This window comes from Anser anser (assembly GCF_964211835.1).
Source record: "Anser anser genome assembly, chromosome: 7".
Taxonomy (NCBI): Eukaryota; Metazoa; Chordata; class Aves; order Anseriformes; family Anatidae; genus Anser; species Anser anser.
The window spans coordinates 20,970,817-20,985,851 of NC_139727.1; the positions used below are offsets into that span (position 1 = coordinate 20,970,817).

General features: G+C 42.3%; 1 protein-coding gene across 4 annotated transcripts in view; it reads right to left on the reverse strand.

Annotated features, from left to right (window-relative positions):
• PIK3AP1 (phosphoinositide-3-kinase adaptor protein 1) overlaps positions 1–15,035 on the reverse strand; it is a 51,154-nt gene that overhangs the window by 16,578 nt on the left and 19,541 nt on the right. For all 4 annotated transcript variants that reach the window (XM_083844930.1, XM_083844933.1, XM_083844931.1 and 1 more), the window contains 6 exons: positions 9,427–9,575; positions 6,297–6,441; positions 4,686–4,828; positions 3,410–3,542; positions 2,490–2,686; positions 162–351 (listed from right to left, as the gene is read on the reverse strand). In XM_083844930.1, coding sequence (XP_083701056.1) covers positions 162–351; positions 2,490–2,686; positions 3,410–3,542; positions 4,686–4,828; positions 6,297–6,441; positions 9,427–9,575 — 957 coding nt within the window. The remainder of the gene's footprint in view (positions 1–161; positions 352–2,489; positions 2,687–3,409; positions 3,543–4,685; positions 4,829–6,296; positions 6,442–9,426; positions 9,576–15,035) is intronic.

A 15,035-nucleotide genomic window follows, 5' to 3' on the forward strand; every position in this document is an offset into this window, starting at 1 on the left:
AGCCAGCCAATGTCAAAACCAGAGCATGGCTTCCTTATGGTGACATCAGAAAAGCTGTAACCAGCCCTCACTCTGAAACTCAACCAGGGCATTATTATTGTATAAGAGAGACAGAGCAGCTGAGGCTTCTAAGCCCAGAAAATCGCAGTGATTATACATACAAAGGTCTTCTGGGGCACCCGGGACAAATCCAGCCATGGATTCATAAAGCTCTTCATCGGAGCCAGGATTCAAGGAACATTTCATTAACAGGTCAGTGGAAAGGTGAGCCATGGACTCATAAACAGACTCATCCTCTTCGCCTTGCATCAGCTCTTCCTTAATGTGACTCTTCAGCATATCTGCTGTTTCCTGGAGAGAAAGGAGTCCAAGAAGAACAAAAAAATAAGCTCATTTAAATAAAGAATCTGGAGAATCAATGCAAAGCAAAACATCTTTCTCCCACCACTGATGGAAAGAAACCTTCCAAGAGTAGCCCATTCCCAAAGACTAAGGCTTCTCAAAGGAATTTAATCTCCATTACAGCTTTTTGGGGCCAGCCTTCATGAGCTATGCTGTAACACTAGGTAAAAAAGCTGAAGCAAGGAGATGCTGAAACATTCAGAATAGCCAGTATTGTCTTTCTATCCCTCAATTTCATTTTCTACCTGATGTCTTCAAGTTCCTGGAACATGAGCAAAGTTCATTCTAAAATTACAACAGTTTGTCAAAGGCTATTTTGGTGTAAGCGTAGCTTACATGACCATAAGGGGGAAAACTTGCCGCATGTGGAGCACTTTCAAGAAAGCAAAGTTTTAGCTTCACTGTAGATTCAGTTTCAATTTCTTGGCACTAGCAGCAGCACGTAACACACAGAATGGGAGTCCACAGACCACCTTTTTTGGTGAGACTAACAGGAAACCTCACAGCAGGCAGCTGCTCATGCAATATGGGCAACTTTCGATTCACAGGACAGCAGAACTCTCTCATACATTTGCCACATGAGGGGAGAAAAGAGATGGTGTGGAGGGCAGTGCTGACCTTTACCAAACACCACAAGAGAGCAAAATTAAAATCTTCATCCCAGCTTCCTCACCAAGCTCCTACTAAGTCACAAGCTCAGACATCTTAACTGGTTGCAATACAAGACATTCTTCTATCCACAACCGTCACCTCATTGGCCTTCATCCACAGGACATGTGTCAACACTGTCTACACATGCTTCTGTTCGCAGCCAAAATGGGTCAGTAGCTCACGTAATGCTTTAGGGAGGCGAAGAGGAACTTTTGCCAGACATAAAATGAGGTGAGTAAAGGGGGTTACTAGGATTTTCAGATATCCGTATTAGTACTCCTCCTAAACCCACAGTGCTCCTAGTCACTACCCTGCTGTGGACACACTGGTGCAGATTATTTCTGTGCTTTGGTGCTAAATTGCACAGTTTGGTGGCTACTAAGCAGGATCTACTCTTAACATAGCTCTGTCACTGTGCTGGTAAAGAAAACATGGGAGGAACACAGTACAGCAATAAAGTTGAAAGGACTTCCTGAGCATCTCTCTTACCCCAATGCAAAGATTTTAATCATAGTTAACAGTTTCTGCAGCCTTCCTGATCTCAGGACAGGATATGACCTTTATTTAGCTCTGATATATAACCCTAAATTTATCCTCTTATCACGAAGCAAGTCCCTAGTCTAAGAACTACCCATGCCACCAAAATAGGGCTTAAGTACTGCCATAATAGACTGGCATACTTATCTCCCACTATTCAGGCAACTGCTAGGGACAACTACACACACCATTTCAACAAAAAGCAAAGGCAGATAAAATCTGCTCAATAATTTGGGGTTCTGGACAACCTGATCTAGTGGGTGGCATCCCTGCCTATGGTGGGGAGGAGAGGGGGTGTCCACATCATAATCTGGAAGAAGTCAGGGTGCCGTTTTCTGGGGGTTGCTCAAAGGAGAACTGAATTGTGAATCGGGCTCCCACAGCAAGAAAAGTGGAGAATGGACAGATATCCCAACAAAAGAAAAAATGCATTTCACGTAGAATAAAGATCAGCTGTGAATGAGCTAATAATCAGACTGTACTATAACTAACCAGAGTATCTCAGACTGTATCTTCCCAAACATATTCAGTTCCCATACTATCCCCTAAAGTAAGTAAGTGGGATGAAGGGGCTGTAGTTTTTCCAAGATCAGAGATTAGAATAATACATCAGACATCATGTGGCTGCAGAAACATCATTAGATGGTTGAACAATAAGGAAACCCAGCGTGGCAGGCTCTGCTTCCATCTTATTTGTTCTGTTGAAAAGCCTTAAGAACTTTCCTGGCTCCAGAGATGAAATCAACCCCCCCACATGGAAGCTTTCATGGTGGCTGGACATCTACTCCCTACCACCACTTTGTACCTCAGCACTCCTGGTCCCACAACACTTTCAATGCCGAGTTTGGTGCCACTGCCCAAACCTGCTGAAAGGACAAAGGACTGCTGCTCCCTCTTACCACATATTCATCAATGAATTGTCGGAGGTCCTTAAAGCCATGCTTTTCTGCGATTGTGTTTGGATAGTGGCCATATTTGTTGGCCACACTATATGCCTGCAGTGCTCCAGGGCATGTCAGCAGCAAAGCGGTGAGGTTTTTCAGCCCGTATCTTGCAGAAAAGTGAAGCAGCGTTGGCAACTCCTCATCCCTCTGATCTGTGAGAAGAGAAGTCTGTTAGAATCTAAACTTCTTTTCTATCAGCAACAGAGACAGCAGATGAGAAAGACTTCCTAGCAAACACACCAACCAAAGCAGGTTTGAAAACCCTGAAAAGTACATACACCATTTCAAAATGGAGCTAGTTCTGCACAAGTGAACCACCTGAGGTATCTAGCCCATCTCCACATTTGATTCCTGTAGTCTTTAATGGGGAATCTGGCACTGTACTAGCCACATGTATGTAGGATCACAGGTTCAGAAGGACCTCTTAAATCATCGTTGCAGTAAGTTCCAGCTGCTGTAAGGAACCCAATCATGGTACCACAACAATCCAACTGCCAAGTGCCCACTGTGCACCTTAGAACAGACTCATGGGGTAGGTGGGGAAACGACTGCACTGGGGAAAAATACCACACAGGACTGGGAGAAAATAAGGCAAACATTTCTGGGGGCATCATCTTTTCAGTTTGTGGTTGAAGCTGTCTACATAGCTGTATCTGCCACACTACAGTAAAGTGAGACAGACGTACTAAAAAGGGTCACACAACCAAACTACGATCCCCCTTCTATAGACATCATCTGAAATTTAGCTTCCTGGCTGAGATTCAAAACTTGAGACGGCCTGTGCAGGTACCACACACTGCAGTGTTAAGGTGCTCCAAGGAAAAACTACTGATACAGATGAAGTTTCAAAATAAAACGAAAATATTTCAACTTGCTTGTCATCATATCGTTTTCCTCCAGCTGGTTGATTCCAAATAGGTGTAAGCCACTGGCAGGAATGTTCTTCTTCAGTGACTCTGTCAACAATTTGTCCAATGCTTCTATGCTGTATGGCACAATTTTAAAGGCCTAGAGATAGATGGAAAGTGATTTTGCTTGGTTAAGTCTAGACAGTTATTTAAGATGAGACTTAGAGGATGATGTAGTAAGTTTTATTTATTTAGAATATATCAGGAAAAAGTATGCATAGACACTGATGGTGGCAATGTTTAGATCAAACAAGGAATATGAAGAACTTCTTGGTCCAGAAACAAATAATGATTAATCTAAACAGGTAAGAACTACAAACTCCACAACAAGACAGAGTGCAAGGTGAAAGTCACTCATGTAACTAGAAGCACGGAAGACTTACTTCCTACTTCCTTGACGGGTATAATCTCACTTTTGAAGCTGCTCCAGTGAAGTGTCACTCATGCTCTAGGTATGAATAGGTCAATTTTGAATTGCCCTGGTGTACACCCTGGCTTTTGGACTGGTGCTTAGCCAAAGACCGTGAAGCATGCCTATACCCCAAGAAGGAGCACAGCCCAGTACCAGCTGCTCCTTAATTTGAATTAAAAAGGAAGTGAAAGACAGTCTCCTCTGCCCCAGGCATGCTGGTGATTAACACTGCTCTCTGTAGGCTTCTGCTACACAGCTAATCAGGGATATGGAGGCAGGAAGCACAGACAACAGATCTGGATAACTTGCTTGTGCATGCTTTACCTCTGTAACAGGGTTCAGGTACCCTAACTGGGCAAAATATGATACGAGAACTGAGGACTGGCTTTAAAGAAATAAATGTATTTGTTTATTCTTAGCACCTATTTTACCCTTCTTCAGTCAGATAGTTTGAATCTGTTACATTTTCACATCTTTTCCAAAAACCCTTTGGTACAAATTTCCAAACATTTTATGTGGTACTTTCTACTGTATCAAGTTCTGTCACCCTAATCTTTTCAAATCAAGGTCTAAACATGGGTGTTGACTGATAGTATTTTCTTTGTTAGTTGGATAGCCTGAATTGCCTTAGCTAACTATTTGCTCCAGATACGGAAAAAGTACCTGTGCTTTTGCTCTAAGGGGATTTTTAGGGACCTTCTCATAGCCCTAACAACTTTGCATTCTGCATTTCAGAAAAGCAAGACCGCTTGCCACAAGATAGCTCATGTCCACCTATCTACTCTTTGAGAAGAGCTGGTTTCCAAAGCAGCTGTTTGCTAGAGTTGTTACCTGGCACATGAACTGTACTGGGTTGGCTGCATTTGCCAGCAGACTGCTGATTTCCTCCATGTCGGTATGATAGGTGACGCTCGTTTCTCCCACCATCAAGTCCCCTGAGTATATCTTCAGAGGCACTGTCCCAGAGGTTAAATCTTTGAAAGAAAAGAGAATAAATCACCTTTAAGAACAAACAATGGGAACAAGTCTTCATCAAATGTTCCGAGAATAGGAGGAATTTTGAGATACTGTCAGCTGGATACCAAAATAGTTTCTGTTGTATAGAGTTCATGAAAAGTCACAAAAAAGAAAAGTGATGATACTGGTCTGAATACCAGATAGGAAAGTACTTTGGAACTGCCTCCTTCATAGGCATGTCAAAGCATATCACCTGTGACCTTCTAGGTCATCTGCTAACCCTAGTCTGGACCACTAATGATAACGGTACTCCACCTCAAATTACAGAACCTCACTCCTCTCCACATCTGGCTCGGGGTTTTCGCATCCCCTCTCAGTCTCACTACTCTCTGAATGAAATCAGCTTAGAAGAATTTCAGCTTTGCAAGTTTACACAGGCACAGGATTTCTCTCTTATATGCAACTTGGGAGCTTCCTAATATTTTACCCAGTGTGTACTCACAGGTCTGAGCTCTGAAGCACACGTATTTTGAATCCCACTGAAATTAATCTTTCCCTGTCTATATGCCTGGCTGTAACAACTAAACAAACAATGAAATGGTTACTGTCACACCTGAAAGGAACTCAAAATGTATTTGTTAGAAACTGCAGAGCTAAAATATATGTACACTATATTAATGCGAAAGTCAGGCTTATAATCCAAAGTGCATGTTAGTTTCCAGGTTAGTGTTTAAATCAGAAGCCTTGATTTAGGACAGAATAAACTGAACATTTGTATGTGGTTGAGGTAGTCCTCCTTAAACCCATCCACTTGATTGACTTCTTCAGAGTTGCTATAATGGCTGTTAGCATCTATTCCTAGACCTAATACATTGACTCTTCAAGAACACAGACCACAGTAGGTTAAATAAAATAATCCTGGGAAACTACTATCACTAAAAAGATCAGAAATCTTGCCCCTAAAGTTTACTGAACGAAAAGTTTAGACAACTTAAGCTTTTTTAAGTGTAAATATCTAGAATGACAGAACACATCTGAATTAAAAGACAAGCTAGGATAAACAGCTTCAACTCTAATCACACAGAGATCATCACCCATTAAACATGTACTGTTATAATCATGCAGTTATTTTACCAGCACTTATCTTCTCTTCATGCCTGCCAATACTAACATACTGGTAATACTAACATATAATTAAGTTCAAAGTGCTTTACAAGCTGTAATCTTTCCTCAGAACTAAGTTTTTTCCACTTTGCAACCCCACCACCGCTGCAGGGAAAAGAGATCCTGAGCAGCAGTCTCCTCTTTTCTACACCACCAAAGTATCACAGATGAGAATGCAAATTCAAGATTTCCTGGTCTCAGTGTTTCCCACATTGCACCCTTCACCCTTACACCCTGACACTTTTCAGGACAGGTAGGGTGGGATAGAAAGGAAACAATGAGAGGTGGGGAGGTGGGAATTCAAATCTCAGCCCAGCTTACTTGGAGCTTCCACGGAGATTGTGTACTCATTCTCCATCTCAGCCAGCACACACACAGACGATGCATTCTCTGGAGAGAATTCCACTTCAGTTTTCACTTTGCCATCTAGTCTACACTTCATGATAATATAAACAGTGGTCTGCACCTAAGAGAGAAAGGCATTAGAATATATTGTGAAACTACATAAGAACACTTATTTTAAGCCCCTTTTCCAGGGATTTTGTTGTTACTGCGACTAACAAGTTAACATCTGTCATTTCCACAGTCTTGAATGATTTTCAGTAACATCTTCCAGTCACTAAGTTACTAGGTAGGTGGCTTCTGTTACAGCTTGCACCAGCACAAATACAGACATTAAGCTGATAAAAACTCTGTGATGTTATATTTATAATCTGATTTAGTTTCAACCACAGCAGCCTCTTCCCTCAAGTAGCACAGCCCCATTTTGAACAGACACAAAGGAAGAAACTTAAAAGTAACATACTCTGGAGATCCAACAACCTTATCCAATTATTTTTTATTTTATCTACCTGTGTAGCATGGGTCTTTAGCCAGAGCTTTGCTTAAAAGGCAAGAATTTCAGGTCTGCAAAATTTTCACCGGCCCTGCGTTTAACAGTTTAGTTATTACATTACATGTAATAAAATGTATGAGATAGCTGAAGTCTTTCATTTGGCCTAAGACTTGTCTAGCATCTACTTTTGTGAATTATGAAAGTGAATTTCTGGACCAGATTCTCAGTTCTGAAAACTAGGAGATCTCCTGGGTCATACTTTGTGGCAGCCCTTCATACTGCAAATGTCGTACTGCTCAGCTGTCATCCAGTCAGGTTTTCAAAGACCACCAAAGGCCTGACTTGGGGCCACTTACATGGCTATGCTAGATGCTACAATAACTAACCTGAGAGAAACCTGAAGAGACTTTCTTGTCCACAAACTTATGCTGAACATAACGATCCCTACCTGGGCCAATGCAAGCAGCCCAGCAGCAACAGAAAACTTAAATGATTCAAGATGGAGTAAAGTCACCTTCCGCAACTCTCATATAATAAGTTCTTGACTTCGTTCCTAGCTGCTCCTTACCATGATGCAGTTAAGGTATTTATCTTCAACTCAAAACACAGACAAGCCACAGCAAAGGAGTTTTACCTACCTCAACATCATTGCAAAGTAGATTTTATTAATATCATAGAATAATTCGTGTTGGAAAGATCATCTTAAAGATCATCTAGTTCCACACACACACACGCAGACCCCTGCCATGGGCAGGGACACCTCCCACTAGATCAAGTTGCCCAAAGCCCCATCCAACCCAGCCTTGAACAATTCCAGGGATGGGGCATGTCTGTTGCTACCACTGCCACCAGTCACCCGCACTAGAGAAATTCACAGAATCACAAAATCATCTAGGTTGGAAGAGACCTCCAAGATCCCCTAGTCCAACCTCTGACCTAACACTAACAAGTCCTCCACTAAATTCCTCCATCAAGGAAGCAAAAATATTCAGCCAAGTCTTGGAAGTCAAGTCACAGCAGCCAAGTCACATGCAGTGAATTCACTAATAGATGCCCAGTAAATACAAGGGGACTGCACTATTCCCGTGAACAAGCAAGTAAAGCTGATACCAAAAATTCCAGATACAGTTTTCTCTGTGTTAAGTCAACAACTGTGTAAAAGTTTAAAGCATTCCAACAGCCTGCTGACTTCCCAAACCACCCTTGCTGTGAACAAGTCACAAGCCACACACACCACAGAGGGAACAAACTGTTTCACTAAGGATACTTCCTAAAATGACCATTCCTTCCTTTCAGCCTTCCCTCTCCCCCAAGAGAATGCTATTCCAGGTCAAGAGCAGATTATGCCTAAAGTCCGAGGCACATATTCATAGACTACTGAATAATCCAGCACTGAACATCCACGACTCTCGCTGCAGGCTCAGATGTACCTCAAACGCAGCACACTGCAAGGTACACACACTACAAAATCAATCCATCTACCTGAGTACAGGACGTGCTGTTTCACTTTCACACACTGAGCTCCTGCCGAGGCAGAAATGAGGTTCTAATAGCCATTTGCAAACTTGTTACTCCCCCTCCTCTTTCCCTGCCTGTTTACTTCTGCTCTCACTTCAAGGTGTGGTCAACAGCATTTGAGTTCCTTTCCAAACACAGGAGACAGACTGTTTCTACCAAATTTGAGCTATTATGTTTAATTTTTTCATGTTTCTCTGTACAGCACGAAGGTCAGGTTCTAAGTAAAAGCAGAGGATCCCCAAATTACATTGCCTTAACTGGTGCTTTTAGAAAAAGCACAAAGCTCCCAAGAGTTGGCAAAACTGATATGGACAAAAGAAAAAAATAAAACAGTGCTTCATTTCAGTGCACTGAAGCATGAGTCCGCCCCTGGTAGGGGGGCAGAGGAGGAAATAATGTAAAGCAGCAGTCACGCTGCAGCAAAGTTTTTCTAAACTGTTAGATGAAGTTTCCTCTGACAACCAGACCCTCCTACACTAGTGCCTCACATCTCAAAACTATGCAATGAAAGCCCAGCCACACTGACTGAAAAGTACATTGCAGAGGAGGTAGAGACAGTGGTGCCATACACTTCTCTCCTGGTGCATGGTATTAGTTTTTTTCCACCTGACAGAACGCTAGGCTAAGAAATGCAATTTTTCAGACAGGAAGCCATGATCCCAGTGCTTTGGAGTCACTTGCAAGACGTGCACCAGAACTGCCATACTAGATTGCATCTGGGCTCTGAAGTTGTCTCATTACCATCACCTTACTCCACTTGGCACCCCTAAATCTCACCAGAATGGAAAATGGGGAGTCAAGAGTGTGAACTTGCCTCATAACACACAAGACAAGCAGCTATATTAGTGAGACTATCCATCAGTAAGGGACATTGCAGCCTAGATGATAGCAGACACTGCGTATTACCAACCTATTTCTGGGCCTAGGGAACTGAGCTCTTAAAACTGAGACACTGAGGACAGGAGCCTGGGCAGGAAGGGGACAGAAAAAAAATTATGGACTACTTTCCAGGCCTGTAAAGCCGCCCATTACAGAGTAGCGTAATGTGTTGCACGAGCACACAACAAGAACACAGCCCACAGAGTGGCCATACAGTACCCCACAGCGTATGCGGTCAGGCTGCACCACCAGATGGTCCGCAGTGCTCTTGGATGATCCATGCTCTTCATTCATGGCAAGTCTGCAGGAGTAAACTGGGTTCTTCTCGTCTTCTGTTTCTGTGTCAGTCACAGAGTCACAACCCGAGTCTAAAATAAAGCATATGGAGTCCTATTACATCGTTTCCATTTGCTGAACATGCATGGACATGGATACATCAATCCTATGAAAGAACCAAAGAGGTCGGTGGAACTTGCTACACTTCTCAAATTAATGTTTAGAAATGGGGATCTAGTTGAAGAAAGGGGAAACTACAGAGTTTCCTCATTTATTCCCTTAAGGGGACTGCTGGGGAACATTCAGAAAGACACAAAAGTGCTGGAGTAGCACTAAACATGCTTACAAAACAAACAACAAAGCCACTCTCTGCTGAGATGGGTACTCCCTTTCTCACATTAGATAGGAAAATAAGTATCTTAATGTCTGGTGTAAATGGACTCATCTGATTCCAGCTGCACTGAGTGCACTGCAGAATGGGCAACAACCTTTAAAGTCCTCCTCTCCTAAAGTAAATGAAGATCTACTTTTCTTCTATTTCAGCAGTATCTTTAGTTTTCTGGACTCTGCTTGCGCTGCTTACTCCGGCTCTTAAGTTTACTATTACGTTGATAAAATACAACACGAGGCAATAGTCTGAAGGGATCCTACTACGCAAGCAAGAAGTGTCAGCTCCTGTAACTATACAAAAGTCGACTTGAAACATACCAGAGCCTTTGTGTGAAAGAATCACAGTATTCTACCCAAACAGGCCCAAGAGAAGTAAACACATGTAACCCTACAATCTGCACGTACAAAACAATGCTCTCCTTCCTGATTCACAGTAACGCCATAAATGTTTTATTGATGGAAGAGCAAACACTTGCACACAAAAAGGATAGCAAAAAGTAACATAGATGAGAGTTATCCTACCCTGCCAGGAAATACTTTCCCCAGCTGCAGAAAGGAAATAGACACATTTGCATTTAGTTAGTAGAAAGTTTTTTTTTAATCTGGTTTCTACCTCAATTCACACCTTTTCTTCCTCATTTTCCAAAACATGGGGTGAAAGTCACTGACTTACTTCTGTCAGAAGACTAGCATGAATTCTTAAGACTATCTCCAACAGACAAAAATTTCCATTCAAATTTTGGAAAACTGAGGAGCAATGAAATATTTAAGACAGTATTTTGGAAGTTTTTATTTTATTTACTACTTACCATAAAAAACATCTGTAAAGAGCAATACAAATTATTTACTAGACAACTTCTCAGATTTAGACTGGCCGTTTTTACGTTATTAAGACATTTCTATTTAAAATGCTCAGTCCTGATGAGAAACACTTGAGAGCATCTGCAATGTCTATCCTGTGGCATCTCACAGAAGTTGCCAGCAGTCCAGGTTTTACCCCACTCCCACCCTCCCCGCCCCCAAACCTCCAAGCACATATTTTCCAAAAATGAAGACCGACAAAAATTTATTAAAGCAGGCTTCTGTTAGGATGTCAGGTCCTGCTAGTCTCAAACAGTGAACAAGAGTCAGTCAGAAATTTAAGTCTAGACTTCTTCCTTATTATAATAACTAAAGATTGAAACTTAGGATATTTGAAATCGTCACACTTTTTTTTAGTTTTTATTTTAAAGTATTTTCTATATGTTTGAACAAGATTTTATGAATTACACAGATGTGACTGTGCTTTCAATTGACTAGTTTCAAGTCACAAAAGTTTAGCAAATTATTCAGCTGAAGGTTTGGTCACGGAGTCACACACACACTTAACTTTAAGCTTGTGAATCATTCTACATAGCAAGTATAACCACAATGCTGCTTTAATATTTGCTGTAGAAAGAGCAGAGCCAAAAATCTGCAGCTCTAAAGTTCAAGTAAGGCATCACTACCAATATCAGTATTTCTTAAACCTAGAACGGTATATGTCAATAAGGCACGTAGGTTTTAAAACAGCACCAACGCAAGTTTGCAGATTTGACCAAGAAGAAACTACTTCGACAAACTGCTATGTACTGAAGGTCTTATGGAATTTCGGGCTGTATCAATAAGTATTACAGAAAATGGTCTGAGGTTTTAAATTCCTTAACTTGATATATTAATTGACACCGTCCAAAGTTACCAGCTGCAAAAGCCAGACTTCAGTTTTCGGAACCCTTGTCCTGGGAAAAGGTAGGCTGCTCCCATCTGGGAGAGCCAGGCTGCCCAGTTGCACAGGAGGAAATTAAAGCAGTAGTCCCACATCCTTCCCTTGTATGACTGCGATCACTCAAGCTGTTTGGCATATGCAGAGCAAGGCAGCATATTCCTTTAGGAGGAGAAGAGGCAACCATTACTAGAATTGAGTCTCTAATCTCTTGGTTATTTCCAATATGACTAAATCAGAAAGACTAAGCTCATCACAGATAACAGAACCAGCAGTGACCAGACTATAAGAACATGTTAATATTTCTGAACCATAAGCACAAGCTGACACTTGCCAGGATCCTTACCCTACGCGCATCATCCCCCACTCCTTAATATGGAGCCATCGGTTCCTTGCTTGCCCAACATATGGTCCGTTTCAGAGGAAAGAAAACCTACAGGTGTGGATCTCAGCTGCAACATCTAAAGTAAGCATGCATAAGAGAGAGCAAGCCTCCAGGTCTCTGCTTTACTGACATTATTTAACACTGGTAAATAATTAGCAGGACAACTACAGGAGTCTGCACTTCAGCTGTTAAAGAAGTTCCGGCATTGCTAGATCCCATCTTGCACTTCTGCTTTCCTGTAACAGAGTCGAGTGCCTAGAGGTCATACGTAATAACAGAGCTATTAGGTAATATGGGAAAAAGCACTGTTAATCAGTAATTGGATTAACAGCTGACGGAAGAGGCTCCGGGGTTTCGGGTATGAATTATTCATCTGTTTTCTTCATTCAGAAAATTCTGAAATTGTAAGTCACCAACTTCCCCAATAAGCAGTGAAGTGATTCTATGGTCATCTTGCAAGTTCCATTCACACCCCATCTTATGAACATGCAAGAAAACTGTCCCATTACATTCAGTAATACCTGTGCTCTGAAGTGACATGCTGTTAGATCAGGCCTCCTACTCACTAAGATATTTGGCTAATGACAATCCATTTGCATATAAAGATTCAGCAATTATACCACTGTAACTGCAGCCAGGTTAGACAGGCCATCACTGAGATCAGACACATTAGAAAGTTATGAGAATACCTGAATTGAGCTTCTCCATGAGCAGCTGCTGTAGGTCAACAGCTCGTGGTTATAAAAGGCTCTGCCTTCACTGGAAGCCCTTTCTATTCCCCTTTAAAAGAAGGCTACCTCAGGCCACGCCTGACAGTCTCTGTAATACTCATGAGAATAGCAGCTAGAGGAGGAAATGCGGTCCAAGAAACCCAACCACATTTCCCTTCGAAGAGTGTGCTCCCCACCAGGAAACATCAGTAGCTCAGCTGCAGAGCGCAGCCCACGCAGCCCCTTCTGTCCATCCTGCCCGGCTCCTCAAAGAGCTTCCCTGCTGGAACTCACCCCTGGGAAACACAGACATGGCCACATGCTTCACGAGCCTTTTAGCAGCTCCAGAAACCAGTATGAAGCAGCCAGTTATTTTGATATCTTGCTGTACAGAGCACGGAGCTTGCTCTGCCATCCACTTCCTCCTGGCCAAACTGCGCCTGCCTGCGTGGAGCTGACAGCTGTGGTTTCTCAGAAGTCAGCCCTGACACCACAGGACATGTGAGCGCTTGGATGCAGTCAGCAGTCTGCCCTAGCCGCTTTGCCATCCAGATACGAAGGCAAATGGCATGACCGAGCAACTACTTGCCCTTACAGGTTCTGCATGTGTAGACTACCCCCTCGCCAGCACCTGCCCGTCAACCAGCTCTCCAGCAGAGGAGACTAGTTTTCACAAGACCTCAGACTTTCACCTTGGTATACCTAGAGCAAGATGGAGGACCTTCAGAGAGCTTCTGCTGTCATCCAAGACTTACAGCTGGTCAGCTTCCTCTTCCAAACATGAAGAAGGACATTAAGACTCCAAGTAACGCCAGCTGCATTTGCAAGAAGCAGGCAAAGTCCTGATAAACAAGTTGAAGGAGCAGGGAAAGTTATCTTGCATCATGCTATCCTCAAGGTCCCTGCTTTCCTCAAAAGAAACACATTCAGGCAATATTTTGTGATAATCCCCCACACTGGGTTATACTGTAGCAACATTTCCCTTCTCAACAGAGTGAAGGGAAGCATGTGGAAAAGCAGCAGGCAAGGACAAAAAATCAACACAGGAAATAAGACTTTGTAAAACTGCCTCTACATAATAAATTACGTATGGAACATCTCCCCCTTTTCTCCAAACACCACCCCAAGCAGCTTGTTGTTTAAATCTACAAGCACAGCAACTAAAACCAGATTCTCAGTTCTACAAAGGAAGCGGTCACATTTTATTTGGGATTATAGTTCCAACCCCCCCCATCAAGGAAACAAAGCGTATTTTACTATGCCAAGATTTGCTTAAGCAACTGTGCATACCCACACATGCCCATCTCTTAGGAAAGTTGGTTTCGTACTAAGAACATGACCAGGTTTATCAGAGCCCTGCTGACAGGACCGGTGCTTTAGCAAACTGAGAAGCCAGTAAGTACAGTTGTGTTTACTCTTGTAACCTCCTAAGACAATATACACCCTTAACACTTGAGAACACACATTACTCCACAGTTCCTCTATGAATCACATCTCATTCTAACTTCAAGGAGCACTTTTCCTTTATTATATTTTAAAACTACAAAACATGAAACTGAAAGAGCAAATCTCTTTGCAACAGAGTGCAAGAGCCTTTCATGACCTTCATTAATGTTTAACCCAAGTGAATTAATCTGTTCACTTTTCCTGTCTCGGTCTTCCCAAATGCTGCTCCCAGGTTACTTTTAAAAATTTCTTCTTTGAAATGAACAAGTATTTGGAGAAAGTTGAGTCACCAAAAGAATGCCAAGGGCAATTCCATGTCACTCCAGTAAATGCTGGAAGGTAGGGATGAGAAAGCGACCAGTAAATGCCATACCACGGTTGCATTGTTCTGAGAACAGTAAGGTTAAGAATGGAAAGTCTGAAAAGCCAGGTAAGTGGAAAGGACACAGAAAAGAGAGCAAGAGAAAAAATACCAGACTAGAAAAGAGTAATAAAATAAAAACCTCAAGCACACTGAGAATCAGCAGAGAACAGGAAGATAACCCACGGGATCAAAGGCATCTTCTGTGGGATTATTCCAGTTTAGGGACAAATGTCAGCAGTAACTTCCAGTTGGCTGTTTGGAGTAGGTTCAGTTTTTAATTATTCACCAACATACAACACTAATTAGAAAATTGTGTGTTTACATTATGGTCCTGACTTTGATCCCATTGTACTGCAGACACAAAGCCCATTGCTTCTCCTTTCCAAACACTACAATCAAATCCCAAGTCCAGATGGACAAGGGCATGAGTATGTCAGACACTGGGACTGACGAAGCACTGTCAGCAACAAAGCAACCGTGACCAGACACGTACATAACCACTGCACCTCACTTGGC